This window comes from Gopherus evgoodei, chromosome 2 (genome assembly GCF_007399415.2).
Source record: "Gopherus evgoodei ecotype Sinaloan lineage chromosome 2, rGopEvg1_v1.p, whole genome shotgun sequence".
NCBI classification, from domain to species: Eukaryota; Metazoa; Chordata; order Testudines; family Testudinidae; genus Gopherus; species Gopherus evgoodei.
In genome coordinates this window covers 33109708-33124882 of record NC_044323.1, presented here as the reverse complement: position 1 = coordinate 33124882, position 15175 = coordinate 33109708, and the positions used below count along the sequence as shown (strand labels likewise).

Sequence of the window (15175 nt, the reverse complement as noted above, 5' to 3'; positions counted from 1 at the left end):
CAAACCGCAGGGAAGGAGACCTGCTTGTTCGGGGGTTCGGGAACGCAAGAGCAAACCGGGAAAGGAGACCAGCTTCGCCGCGGTTTGCTCTCGCGTTCCCGGAGCCACCCAGCAAACCTCAGGGAAGGAGACCTGCTTGCTCGGGGTTCGGGGAACGCGAGAGCAAGCTGGGGAAGGAGACCAGTTTGATTACCAGAGGCTTCCTCGGTGATGCTGGGATACCTGCTTATTCCACGGAGGTCAAGAAAAGCGCTGGTAAGTGTCTATACTTGATTACCAGCGCTGGATCACCCGCGCTGGATCCTCTACACCCGAGACAAAACGGGAGTACGGCCAGCGCTGCAAACAGGGAGTTGCAGCGCTGGTGGTGCCCTGCAGATGTGTACACCTCCTAAGTTGCAGCGCTGTAACTCCCTCACCAGCGCTGCAACTTTCTGATGTAGACAAGCCCTTAGTCTAGATCTGTAAAACCAGCAAAGAATCCTGTGGCACCTTATAGACTAACAGACGTTTTGGAGCATGAGCTTTCATGGGTGAATGCATCTGAGGAAGTGGGTATTCACCCACGAAAGCTCATGCTCCAAAACGTCTGTTAGTCTATCAGGTGCCACAGGATTCTTTGCTGCTTTTACTTGATTCTTAAGATGATTCTTGGTCAGATTGATTTCAAATTACTGATGAGGACATGACTCTTAAGTTAGTTTTTTTTTTTTTAAACTGTGATGTTTAAGACTATTTGAAAGCAACATGTAATGCCAGAAAGATTCTCCACAACTCTCCTGAAATATTTTTAAAAAAAGTTGACAGGTCAAAACGTGCTGAAATTACCACACTAGTGTTTGTCATATTCCCATGAGTAAACCCAAATGTAACCTCGCCTCTTTGAAGCATTTATATAACCAGCTTTCTTTGGGTGGAGCAAGTAACTGAAGAATAAAAACAGTTCAACCCTTATCGCCTCAGAATGTGAAAAGGATCTAAATCCTTCCCAAAACAAACACTGATTTGCTACCTCAATTTTCATTCAAATATCAACAGCACTGCCTCACATTTTGAAAAAAAGAGTAATTTACAAAGGGACATTGAGGGATATTTAAAGTTTGGTAAAACCACCAAATTACTGTTCCACTTGCACAGATAAAACAGTCTGCCAGTTTCAGACAAACGCTAAATATTAAGACATTAAAAAACTATATTAACTAAAAGGTTAAACCTAGTCCCAGCCATTGGTATATTACAGTCAATAGGTTTATTTACATTATAAAGGAGGAGCCATAAAATTAGAATGCATAATTTTTAATGCTCTTTTCTTAAGAAAGTTTGTCCATGAACTATATTGGACATCTGGGAAGAGCTCTGTGTCTACTCCAATCCAGGTGTATGCACACAATTATATTCAGATTTATACAGATTACTACTATGAAAATACTTTTAAAGGACAAATTAAAATATACTTAAAGTAAGCACACACACAAGAGAGTTAAAAAAAAGGTTAGGAAAACACTGAACAAGCTGGTGAAGAATTCTCCTAATTAATTGAAAGATACAAGACAAGTGAATCAGGTTGTATCTTGCAGCAAGAGACACCCAGTTTAAAAATATTGCTATAGGATGTTTGAATTATGAAGCAAGCAGCCCTGCCCTCTCAGAAGGAGAAACTGCCATGCTGAAATACCATATCATGCTTTCACATTACTGTCTATACACATGCAAACTGTTAATTTTAACAATTCAGGATCGCCAGTGCAGCATGCCAGGAACGTAATTCACTTAGTCTTAGTGATAATTAAATGCGAAATATTAAATAAACAATTTCCACTTTGATTGTTATATGTTGTGTATGGGGGGGGGGAGAACTGTCCCTCCTCCCATAACATACAAACGTAATTCTGCATTTGTCAATTGTATTTCAACACTACCCAGAAATCAGTATTTGCCAACCTCACTCTTAAATCCTTTCTGAAATTCACCTCTTCACACACCTAACAGGGATGGAAAATACACCCCGAAAAGGTAAGAGAAAAAAAAAAAGGTGATGCCTAGGTCTCTATTTCAAGTGACCTACGAAGCTCCAGCACTTCAGGGATTTTTTTTTTAATGGTTGAGCCAAGCTGTAAAAGGGGTGGGGGGGGAGAAGAGAAGAGGAGGGTTGAGGAATTCGGTCTGAAACAGGCACACAGGCAGATTTACAAGCCCTTCATAAGAGGCATGTACAATCTACCCTCTCCCCACCCCGGGGAGATCTGGGCGCTGTGAGTCACAATAAATAAATTAAAGAGACACACCCTCTGTGCTCAACTGAGGGAATAGTCACCCCCCTTCCCAGACACAGGCGCGGGGGGACGGGATTTGGCTAGAAAGTTGAAATGCAAAGGGAAGGGAGGAGGTATCAGGGCGGCTCAGCAAAGGCGGCTGCCGGGCGATACAGTGTCTCGGAGGCTCCCCCGGCTGTTGCAACATTCGCTGCCCACTTCCTGCACCCGCCAGCAGCGCCTCCCTTCTCGCCCGGCGCGGCGCGGCGCGCTCACCTGGATGTAGTTGTTCTCGCAGTAGTCGGCCACGCGGGTGAGGTTCTGGTAGCTCTCGAGCAGCGCCCGCTTGCCTGAAGGGATTTCCTCCTCTAGCAGCATCTGCAGCTCTGCCATTTTCCACCCCTCCGCATCGCTTCCTCTTGCATTAAAGAAACAGCGGCGGCGGCGAGCCCACACAGCCCGCCTGGTATTGTGGGATTCCTCCTCGCCTCGCTTTCGTCAGGCCGCCGTGCTTGCCCCACCCACCCCGAAGTGCCAGCCGCACTGCACGCTGGGAGTTGTAGTCTGCGCTAGGCCTCCCCCCCCGCTGCGATTGAGTTCCTGGTCTGCGCATGCAGTTGGCAGAGCTGGGCGGATGGAGGCTGGGGATGGGTACCAGAAAAGGGCAGGCCCTGGCTCATAGAGTGAGCCTTGTGGGCACTTACTAGGGTGACCAGATGGCCTGATTTTATAGGAACAGTCCTGATTTTTGGGTCGTTTTCTTATATGGGCTCTTATTACCCCCTCGCACCTGCATCCTGTTTTTTCGCACTTGCTGTCTGGTCAGCCTAGCACTTACAGTGACAGTTTCTCACCAGAGGGAGAGCTGCCAGCCTTGCTTATTTCCACCGGCTTCAGTTCAAAGCATGGTAGGGCCTGGCTGGGCGCTGCAACAATGGGAAATGAAAACAGCAGCGAGCCAGCGAGCTCCTCAGTGTCTGGCCAAGATCCTCTCTGTATTACAGCATGGGGACAGACAAAAGGGCCACTGCTGAGGCTGACAATCAGATAGTGAAACACCTTCCTCTCATCCACCCCTCTCTTATCCACCTTGTCTTCCGGCCTCACTAGATTAGACCTTTTTCAAGCAGACTTTTGAGAGTGTTTGTTCAACAGCTGCTTTACTTTCACTTCATGCTGATTGCCCTCTGTGCTGCAGGGAACTTCAAACAGTTCAGGGAGCGGTTCAGTCTCAAGGCCTATTCAGAGCCATTGGCTTCTCTGTAGAAACTACCAGCAAGGATGACAATTAGTGACAATTGTGATAATAATAATAATACTCAGAATGAATATAGTGTTTTTCAGCAGTAGATCTGAAGGAACTGTACTGAAGTTGTGTAGGACGGAACTAGTACTCTGTTGGAAATTAAAGTACACTGAAACAGCAAACAAACAAAAAGAGTTCCTGACTAATAGTAATAACAATGAATAAAATCAGCATTCATATGGTTCTTTTTCTAAGTAGCACTTAAAATATTAAACAGAGGTTAATATGTTATTTTTGTCCCTCTTTTAGCCCATGAGGTTAGCCAATATTTGGGGCCTTGATGCTGGAATATCCCTCTTAAGAAGATAAATTAATTGTGTGAGTCAGGTATTTCTATGATGCAATCCTGTTTTTTTCCAAAGAATGTGCACAAAGCCTTGTTTCCATGAATACTGTAGGAATAAACAACAAGCAGTTTCCTTGCTCAAAAATCCAAGTTGGACCTTTCAGCGAGTACCATGCCCAAAAGAAGCAGCATCACTCGGCTTTCTCGGGGCCACATTCAGTACTGTTTCTCTCACTTTCTGCAGGCTGTCTTTTGCATGTAGCAGCAACTAATCAATCCCTACCCCTGTATTTTACCATCAATATCAGGGAAAGCCCTTAGATGTCACAGCTCAGCTGATCGGCCTTGCAATGCAGTCTGTTGCCTTAGATGGTGGCTTCCTGTTGTTTCCAGCTATCACTATAAAAGGGGCACTTAATCACTCCTTCAGCCTGAAAGAAAAGAGATTACCACATCCCTCAGCTTTAACAAAGCTTGGTATTGTCTACAGATCAAGACTGCTTGATGGCAGCCATTCAGGGTATGTCTACATCTACAATTTTGCAGTGCTGGTTGTTACAGCTGTATTAGTACAGCTGTATAGGGCCAGCGCTGCAGAGTGGCCACACTTACAGCAACCAGCGCTGCAAGTGGTGTTAGATGTGGCCACACTGAAGCGCTGTTGGGCGGCTTCAAGGGGGGTTCGGGGAACGCGAGAGCAAACCGGGGAAGGAGACCAGCTTCACCGCGGTTTGCTCTCGCGTTCCCCGAACCGCCCTGCAAACCGCAGGGAAGGAGACCTGCTTGCTCGGGGGTTCGGGGAACGCGAGAGCAAACCGCAGGGAAGGAGACCTGCTTGCATGGGGGTTCGGGGAACGCGAGAGCAAACCGGGGAAGGAGACCAGCTTCGCCGCGGTTTGCTCTCGCGTTCCCCGAACCCCCCTGCAAACCGCAGGGAAGGAGACCTGCTTGCACGGGGGTTCGGGGAACGCGAGAGCAAACCGGGGAAGGAGACCAGCTTCGCCACGGTTTGCTCTCGCGTTCCCCGAACCCCCCTGCAAACCGCAGGGAAGGAGACCTGCTTGCTTGGGGGTTCGGGGAACGCGAGAGCAAACCAGGGAAGGAGACCTGCTTGATTACCAGAGGCTTCCTCAGGTATGCTGGCATACCTACTTATTCCACGGAGGTCAAGAAAAGCGCTGGTAAGTGTCTACACTTGATTACCAGCGCTGGATCACCAGCGCTGGATCCTCTACACCCCAGACAAAACGGGAGTACGGCCAGCGCTGCAAACAGGGAGTTGCAGCGCTGGTGATGCCCTGCAGATGTGTACACCTCCTAAGTTGCAGCGCTGTAACCCCCTCACCAGCGCTGCAACTTTGTGATGTAGACAAGCCCTCACACTTTTCAGCATAACACTATTGTTGCTCCTTTTTCTGGTATCAGTGTCCTGTTCTGACATAGTGTTGCCCTTGTGCCAAAAGTTAGCAGACATCTGGGGACATGCAGGTTGACTTTACAAATGTAAGAGAAATCCATGATGTGAGGTCTGGATATATTTAGATTAAAGCGGTATAAGTGAAATGAGTTAGTTAGAAAGCAGGCAGGGCAATCACAGCTTCTAGGAATCCTAGCCCAACACCAATGCCCGGCTGATTCCGAGGGAACAACCTGTGCCTCAAGAATGTACATTAGTCAGAGCTCACAGCAAAAAGTGTCACAACAGTTTCCTTTCTCCCTAATCTGCCTCTATGCAGAAAAAAACCTTGCACGACCCAACACTACCAATAACACAGCACGTCTTTACAAGAATCAAAACTTGCTTGCATACTAAGAAAAATAACACAGAAGATGTTTATAGGACCACCTGGCTGCACCTGTGTGACAGAGTGCTAGAGGCTAAAGAGCAAGCCAGCCCTCTTAGTCACTTAGATGCCACTTAATTCACCAGAGAAAGCAGAGAAAGGTAATTAGATAAGCTGGCCAGCTGGATGGGATAAGGAACCAATTAGCTCATCAGCCCAAGTCTGCTAAAGAGGCACAGGAAGGATGTGACAGAGGGCTAGTTGAGCTATGTCACATAGAAGCCTCAGGAAGGCAGCTCTTCCCGGCAGGTCCAGAGGATAGGGCCAAAAGCACTATAGAAATTGTAAATAGACTGTTGCATAGGGAGTGTTGTGGTAGTGGTAGAGGGAACTTAAAATGAGTGAGTGCTGTGAATACACAACCACCGGAGTCTGCACAGTTTCTGCAAGGAAGACAGGAGTGAAGGCCCAACCTGCCATGACACTATTTTAGTCCCATTTGTAGACAGGGAAAACAAGGGCAAGTGATTCACTCAAGATGACAAAGCAAGCCAGCAGCAGAGCTGAGGAGACAGAACACCTTTCCTGACTCCAGGGGTCAGATTGGAAGAGAATAGATAGTGGTATCTTCAGGCTCTACCCACAAAATAAATTCTGTCCTTGTGAGTTGTCTAAATGAGATTGTTCTCACAGTAGATTTTTGTAGCTGTTTAAAACATATTGATGCATTTCTCTGAGCTCCATCTGGCTTCTCGATGTTGATTCCCCCTCAGTGCGGGTTGAAGACACCCACAAGCTCATCCTTGGGCTTGGCTCGTTTTTCATTGGGGGCGGGAAATAAGTGGTGCTATAGTCCAAACTGCACCTGCTTGTGGCACCAAAATGAGATTTTACCCCCAGTAATTTTTCCTGATCTGTGACGTTCTGTCTCCTTTCTTAGGACTTGCCAACAGTGGAAAGCTTTACTAGTTATACAGATATAGTTACACTGGTATAACTGCCCCGCCCCCAATGTAAACACACTGATTCTGGTATAAGAATGAGTTTTGGTGGTTAGTTTAAAATCCTTCCAAAATAACAAAAGCTTAAATTGAAAAAAAAATGGGACTTATACAAGAATAAAGAACAGGAGTACTTGTGGCACCTTAGAGACTAACAAATTTATTTGAGCATAAGCTTTCATGGGCTATAGCCCACTTTATTGGATGCATAGACTGGAATATACAGCAAGAAGATATTTATACATACAGAGAACATGAAAAGGTGGAAGTAGCCATACCAACTGTAAGAGGGCAATCAACTGAGATGAGCTATCATCAGCAGGAGAAAAAAACTTTTGAAGTGATAATCGAGATGATCCATAGTAGGTGTGAGGATACTTAACATGGGGAAATAGATTCAATTAGTGTAATGGCCCAACCACTATCAGTCTCTGTTCAAACCTAAGTTAATTGTATCTAATTTGCATATTAATTCAAGTTCAGCACTCTTAGAGACTGTAGCCCACGAAAGCTTATGCTCAAATAAATTTGTTAGTCTCTAAGGTGCCACAAGTACTCACTCGTGTTCTTTTTGCAGATACAGACTAACACGGCTGCTACTCTGATACAAGAATAAGAGTGTCTGCCTGTAAGGTTATACCAGCAATGCTATATTTGTTTACATTTAGATTTTAGGTTATACCAAAAAAATCTTTTCTGGACCACACCTTACAGGAAGAATTAAATCGTTAACAATATTGATACTTCAGTTATCAGTGGGCCTCTGAGTTAGAAATCACACTGAGATGAATGGGGCAGTTGATATCTTTTAGTATTCACTAAGTATTCACACAGGCATCTCTGCATTGGCTTACATTCAATTCATATTTTTAGGTTGTCTTCACAACTATAATAACTAGAGACTTCATTAATGAAAGCTGAGATTCCAGAGGACAGGAGTATCTTCAGAGAGGTGCCCGTACATTCTACCACCGTCTGCTCACTGTTTCCGAGCTCTGCCTGACTTGGAATCCAGTGCTCTGTCCACTGCACAACACTGACACTCACATTGCTTGTTGCTAGGCAGCAGGAGTTCTTTGCAATGGCAGACCAAGCATACTCAAGCCAGTAATTGCTAGGCAGCCTGAGCTGCTGGAGAGCACAAAAATAATAAAACATAAAATTGCTGACTTCAGAACACACAAAATAAGAGGCACAAAAATAAACAGTTCTCCAGTATTTTATTCTGATTTGACCTTTCTCCCCTAACATATTTACCCTCTTTCTATCCCAATCCTTTTTTCACACTTGCCTTGCTCCTCTCCATCCCTCTTCCATGCTGGTCTTATCTTTTATCCCATTTCTTCACACCCCAGCTAATGTCCATCAATTTTATCCCTTCTCTAATACCATAGAATCCTAGAATATCATGACTGGAAGGGACCTTAGGACCAATCCCCAACTAAATCCCCAGTAATCTGTCCCTCCCATTCTCTGTCCTCTCAAATTCTCCCATTCTCTACTCCACTGTATTTCCTGCTCCCCATGCCCATTATTCTCCTTTCTGTTCTTGCCTCCCCCTGTCCTTTCATCTTTCCTCACTGGCCTCACACAATTAGGTACTCTCCTTCCAAGTGGCTTTTGCCCCTTCATTTTCCATCTTATCACTGAGATCTTTCCCCACTCCCATCTCATCCAGCTCCTGGCCTTACCTCCCTCCATACTTACCCTTCCTCTTTGTTTTTCTCCTCCTATCACTGCCAGATGTCTCCAGTGAAAAGGTAGATTCCCCTCCTAAATTTCCTCATAATGTCACTTTAAAAGGCTGCAAAAAGAACAGAAGTACCTGTGGCTGGAGTCCTCCAATGGGTCGAGTCAGTGCAGTCTGCAGTATTTGAGAAAACCAAGAGATAGCTTGTCATGTGGGGAGAAAAAAGGAGCCAGGACTCAGCAGAGTCAACCACATAAGGCAGCCTGCTCCTTCTTCCTATTCAGCTTCTAATCAGGATGAGAAGAGTGTTTGTGTGGTGAAAGGGTGAGCTGGTCAGTCTCACATGACAGTGGTAAATTGCCAGAACTGAGGTTGAACAATATTGTAATGGAAACATTGGGATATTTTAAAGCAGTCATTTAAAACAGAGTTGTTGCCGTCTAGCAGTGATCCTTATTGACACGTTTCACAGGTAGCTTTAATACTAAGGCCTGATCTGCACTAGGAGTTTATTTCAAATTTAGCAGCATTAAACCGAATTAACCCTGCACCCGTCCACACAACGAAGCCCTTTACTTGGATATAAAGGGCTCTTAATATCGATATCTGTATTCCTCCCTGACAAGGCAAGTAGCGCTGAAATCGGTGTTGCCAGGGCCGGTGCAAGGATATTTTGCGTCCTAGGTGAAACTTCCATCTTGCGCCCCCCCCCTCAAATCACATACATTATACACAATACACGGTCACAGAGTAACATGTTATAATTTATAATTTATGTTTCCGCGCTTTAAGTTTAGCAAATTTAGAAACAAGTTCCTCCAAGTCAATGCTGTGAGCAATGTCATGTTCTATTGACAAGGTAGATAGCCCAACAAGTCTTTGTTGCAACATTGATGTTCGCATATATGTTTTTATCAACTTGAGCTTCAAGAAGCTTTGCTCGCCACTGGCCACAGAAACTGGAAGAGTCAAGAGGATGCGAAGAGCAATAACTGTGTTAGGGACACTATCTGTCAGCTTATTTTCCCATATGAAGTTCAATACATCTTGCGGTGATGAACTCCTTTGGACTCGTCTTGCAATAGCTTGCAATTCACTGCACAAGTCAAAGGCATCAATATCTTTGGATTCACCATGTTGCAAAGCTTTCTCCAGATGCAAGCAATGTTCCATAATTTGCTTTGGTGTTTTATTTTGCAAACTGTAAACATTATATATGAAGCCAAATACTGAACTAATTTGCTGCATCAATGTGAATCTTTCTTTAACCGAATGTATTGCTGTGTCAATGACTGCAAAGTAAAAGTTCACTTTGAATTTTTCTTTCGGATCATAAATAGGTTCGTCATCTGCTTCATATGTGAACTGCTTCCTCTTCTTTCTAATACGGATTGGTTCTGGTTCAAAAAGTGCCGATACATCCAACTCCTCCGCAAGTTCACCTGCATCTACCAATGTTTTCTCAAAGGCTGTGTCACTTCTGCGGCCCACAAGAAACTTCTTGGTTTCTCCAAGTTGATTAATGGCATCACATATATCAAATTCTTTTGCCGGAAGTTGTTTGCTAGTTATGTTGATCTCAAACAATATGTCATATCACAAAACAAGAGAAACAAGAAACTTGAAACTAGAAATGGCTTTTCTAAGAGCCTTTGCATCAACTCGTGGTGTATTGTCAGATGATCCTGTCAGAGTATTGTCTTCATAGATGTCTACCAGAGCATCACAGATGTCACCAATGAAAGCAGGATGGAAAAGCTCCCCTCCAAGAAGACCTAAGACACGATGGCTGGATACATAAACAGACACCTGTCCCTCACAGGCACTACCTCATAACATGCCAGTTTTGCTCAGGACAGAACATCATAGAGGAATACTATGCATTCAGTGGTCTCTACACTGGCCAAGCAACAGCATGACAACTAACCTAACCAGTCCATCCAACTTTTTTGACTGCTTCTTGGGCACTGGTGAGGGGTAGCGGTGCCAGACTGAGCCCAGTGATGGGTGCACTACAAATCTACAAACTGAGGCAAGGTGCTGGGCCTAGAGTCCTGCTGAGACTGCTGTCCTGCACCAAGTGGAGCACAGCCTCCATGAGGAGAGAACTCAAACAAATATCACGCTCCTTCTGCATGATTCCCCCAAGCACTTCTTCAGGCAGCTGTTATGGGGGTCACTCACAGGCTTAGGCTTGCCTGTTACAGGCAAAACACAGCAGCAGGGCTTAAAACTCAGACAGGGCCACCCAGAGGACTCAGGGGGCCTTGGGCAAAGCAAAATCGGGGGCCCCTTCCATAAAACATTTGCAATACTATAGTAACATGTATTAGGAAATGTAAAAAATAACTAGTGAAATACATTCAAAAATTAATTTGTACTAATTTGAAAATAAACTAAATACATTATTTAAAAACATTAAAAGCTGTAATGGTATGTATACATTTGCAATTACATAATGGGCAGTTGCTGGGTGATTGTGATAGTTGGTACCAATGGGCTGTCGTTGCCTGGGGGTGGTGCTGTTGTCGCCCATGGCTGGGTGAGGAGCTGGGCTCTGGGTTCAGGGGTGCCCAGCTCACAGGGGCTGGGCTCAGGGATGTGGGGAGATAGGGTCAGGGGGGTGTCCAGCTCAGAGGGGCTGGGCTCAGAGCTGGGAGTCAGGGCTGTTGGGGGGATGGGGTCAGGGGGTTTCCAGGTCAGAGAGACGGGGCTCGGAGCTGGGGGTCAGGGCTGTGGGGGGGATGAGGTTGAGGGGGTTTCCAGCTCAGAGGGACTGGGCTCGGAGCTGGGGGTCAGGGCTGTGGGGGGATGAGGTCAAGGGGGTTTCCAGCTCAGAAGGACTAGGCTCGGAGCTGGGGGTCATGGCTGTGGGGGGGATGGGGTCAGGGGGGTGCCTGGGGGCACTGGGGCAGCTCAGCTCTGCAGGCTGCTGTTCTCTCCAGCCGTCCAGGCACAAGGGGAGCGGGAGCAGGAGCAGGGACCAGCCAAGGACCAAGGGGGCAGGAGCACAGGCACCTGAGGCCGACCTGTGGGGAGGCACTTGCTTATCTTGCCCAATGCAGGAGTGTTGGGGCCCTCTTTCTTCCTCCGCTCCACCAGACCACTGCTGAGGCTCTTTTCTTCTCCATGCTCCTCGCTGGGGCTGACGTGGAGGCTGAGCCAGGGGGTAGCTGCGGCTTTCCTCCAGAAGCGAAGCCCTGGTGTTGCGCCGCTGTCACAGGGCCCCTGCCACGTGCCCTAAGCAGAGCTGCGCAGCTCTGCCCAGCTGCCGGCGCCCCCGCCCGCAACGAGAAAAATTGCAGAGGCTGGAGCCCCTGCTCTGGGAGGGAGAGGGATTCTGAGCCTCTGCCTGCAGCTCAGGGATTCCCCTGGGTCAGCGCAGCCGCCGTCAGCCCGAACCTCTGGGCTGCCGCGGCGGCGCGCTGAACCCGGGGGCGCCCTGGGCTGCTGGGCTGCCACGGCGGCTCCCTGACCCGGGGGCGCCCCGGGCTGCCGGGCTGCCGCGGCGGTGTGTTGACCCCGGGGGCGCCCCGGGCTGCCGGGCTGCCGCGGCGGTGCGCTGACCCCGGGGGCGCCCCGGGCTGCCACGGCGGCTCCCTGACCCCGGGGGGCGCGTGGGCTGCTGGGCTGCCGCGGCGGCGTGCTGACCCCGGGGGCGCCCTGGGCTGCCTGGCTGCCACGGCTGCGCACTGACCCTGGGGGCGCCCTGGGCTGCCGGGCTGCCGCGGCGGCGCACTGACCCCGGGGGCGCCCTGGGCTGCCAGCTGCAGGCAGCTCAGACTACCTCCGCAGCAGCAGCGGCTGCAACCATTGAAAAATTGGGGGGGGGCGCCGCTTTTTGAAGTCCTCAAATCTTGGTGCCCTAGGCAACCGCCTAGTTCGCCTAAATGGTTGCACCGGCCCTGGGTGTTGCCATTTCAAATTAGGGTTAGTGTGGCCGCAATTCGATGGTATTGGCCTTCGGGAGCTATCCCACAGTGAACCATAGTAACCGCTCTGCACAACAATCTGAACTCGGATGCATTGGCCAGGTAGACAGGAAAAGTCCCACGAACTTTTGAATTGAATTTGCTGTTTTCCCAGCGTGGAGAGCTGATCAGCACAGGTGACCAAGCAGTTCCAGAATCAAAAAAGAGCTCCAGCATGGACCATACAGGAGATACTGAATCTGATCTCTGTATGGGGAGATGAATCTGTTCTATCAGAACTCCGTTCCAATAGACAAAATGCCAAAACATTTGAAAAAATCTCCAAGGCTATGATGGACAGAGAGAGGGATTCAACACAGTGCTGTGTGAAACTTAAGAAGCTGAGACAAGTGTACCAGAAAGCCAAAGAATCAAATGGATGCTCACGGAGGGAGGGGCGACTGATGACTGTAGCTATCCCACAGTTCCGGCACCCTCCGAAAACCATTTGAATCCTGGGCTGAGCTCCCAAAGCCTGAAGGGTCAAAAACATTGTCACAGGTGGTTCAGGGTGTATGTCATCAGCACCCCTCCCTCCCCCCTGTGAGAGCAAAGGGGAAAAAATAATTTCTCGCCTTTTTTCAATGTCACCATATGTCTACTGGATGCTACTGGCAGACGCAGTGCTGCAGTGCTACACAGCAGTATCCCCTTCCCTTCCCTTCCCTTGCTGACAGCGGACGGTACAGTAGGACTGGTATCCGTCATCATCGTCCCGTGAGTGCTCCTGGCTGGCCTCGGTGAGGTCGGCCGGGGGCGCCTGGGCAAAAATGGGAATGACTCCAGGTCATTCTCTTCTTTAAGTTTTGTCTAATGGAGATTCAGTCCTGCCTGGAATATCATGCCAGCTGGAGGCTTCTGCCTTAGCCTGCTCTCCCCAGTCAGCAGCACCGCGCGATCGCGCCTACCCCTTGCTACCGGGGATCACAATCAGATACTTAGACCTCTACACTTTGCTGCAAATAAAAAAATTAAGCTGCCATTTAGAACTGTCCCGCAACATACATATCCTGCAACATTTTGTATTTTACCAGTGTCAACCAAAGTCCCACACACAAATGGAGATTCAGTCCTGCTGTGCTTCTATCCTAGTGCTTGTCACAGATTCCCATTTTCAGCTATAGGCTGAGTAAATGCAGAATGGTGGTTCACTCTACTTTGTTGTAAGCCAACTGCCCTCCCCTCCCCCCTTTGATCTCTGCTTGCAGAGGCAATAAAGTCAGTGTTGTTTCTTATTCATGCATTCTTTATTACTTCATCACACAAACAGGGAGATAACTGCCACGGTAGCCCAGCAGGGGTGGGGGAGGAGGGAAGCAATGGGTGGGGTTGTTGCAGGGCATGAATGGCATGCAGCTCATCATTTCTGCAGGATGTTTGGGGCTCTGACCCGGAGTGGCCATTTGCCTCTCTGGTTCTTTAGTAGGCTTGCCTGATATTCTAGGCAGGACTGACTCTCCATTAGACAAAACTTCAAGAAGAGAACGACCTAGGGAGTCATTCCCATTTTTGTCCATGCGCCTCCAATCAACTTCATCGAGGCCAGCCAGGAGCACCCATGACAGCAGCAGACGGTACAGTATGACTGGTAACCGTCTTTGTCAACTTGCAAAGCAGCAGACAGTACAGTAGAGTTGGTAACCTTCTTTGCTAACTTGCAAAGGCAAGAGCACTGCAGTACCGCGTCTGTTAGCAACATCCAGTAGACATATGGTGACAGTGAAAAAAGGCTGAATGGGCTCCATGGTTGCCATGCTATGGTGTCTGTCCAGGCAATCCAGGGAAAAGGGCGCGAAATGATTGTCTGCTGTTGCTTTCACAAAGGGAGCATTGACTGATGACATTTACCCATAACCGCCCGTGACAAATTTTTGGCCCCATCAGGCACTGGGATCTCAACCCAGAATTCCAATGGGCGGGGGAGACTGCGGGAACTATGGAATAGCTAAGGGATAGCTACCCACAGTGCAACGCTCCAGAAGTCGACGCTAGCCGCAGTACATGGACGCACGCCGCCGAATTAGTGTGCTTAGTGTGGCCGTGTGCACTCGACTTTATACAATCTGTTTCCAAAAATCAGTTTCTGTAAAATAGTAATAATCCCGTAGTGTATACATACCTTAAGAGAATAAATCCGACTCCCAGGAATATGCATTGACTAATGTATACAACCTTATGAGACATACTTACAAAATCAGGCAAGGTCATTAATTATAAGTTCCTTGTCTGTTCTTTCATGTTTGGTACAACACCACAGAAGCTGTCAGAATTAAATAAACATATTACACAGTGTGATGCATTTGCAGCTCAAAACTGATATGGCCACTTTTGCTGCCATATACATTGCCAGCTCAAGTCCAGTCTGCTCTCCACCTTCACCCCAGTTATCTCTCTCCATGACTGCTTTCCAAGTTTTCCCCTCCCACTAAATATCAGTGTTTTCAACAATCAGTGTTTCAGAAACTTGATCTTCATACAGCTTTGAGTAAGAAATAATTTTGTTTAAAGATAAATAAATATGTATTCAGGTATGTGCTGAGAAACAAGAGATGAAGCAACCTGCAAAGGTCCTTTAAAATAATGTACAATTTTTAAGGAATGTGTTAAAGGTGGAGATATTTTAATTGTATATGAGAAACTGTAAACTTGAATAGCACATCACTTTTTATATTTTTTCTACTTAAAAGATCATTGGGTTGGGGTGTGTGTTGTGGGGGGGGGGGTTGGCAGCACAGAATTTTCTAACAATCTTAAAGCACCTGTAATTCTGTACTGAATAATTGATGTGCCACTTTTGTGTTTAAATATATAGTATATTGAATTGTAGCTTTCCATCATAAAACAGAAAAGAAAAAATAAATAACATTAAATTACTGCAAAGGTAA

At 47.3% G+C, this 15175-nt stretch overlaps 1 protein-coding gene across 11 annotated transcripts in view; it reads right to left on the bottom strand.

The window, feature by feature from the left end:
* The window catches only part of ABI1 (abl interactor 1), a 121416-nt gene extending 118641 nt beyond the window's left edge, over positions 1 to 2775 (bottom strand). For 5 of the 11 annotated variants that reach the window (XM_030550318.1, XM_030550312.1, XM_030550315.1 and 2 more), the window contains exon 1: positions 2529 to 2774. In XM_030550318.1, coding sequence (XP_030406178.1) covers positions 2529 to 2645 — 117 coding nt within the window. In that variant the 5' untranslated portion in view covers positions 2646 to 2774. Of the gene's footprint in view, positions 1 to 2528 lie in introns of all 11 variants that reach the window. The other 6 variants (XM_030550310.1, XM_030550313.1, XM_030550314.1 and 3 more) reach the window with 4 other exon arrangements.
* Between the last annotated feature and the right edge of the window lie 12400 nt (positions 2776 to 15175).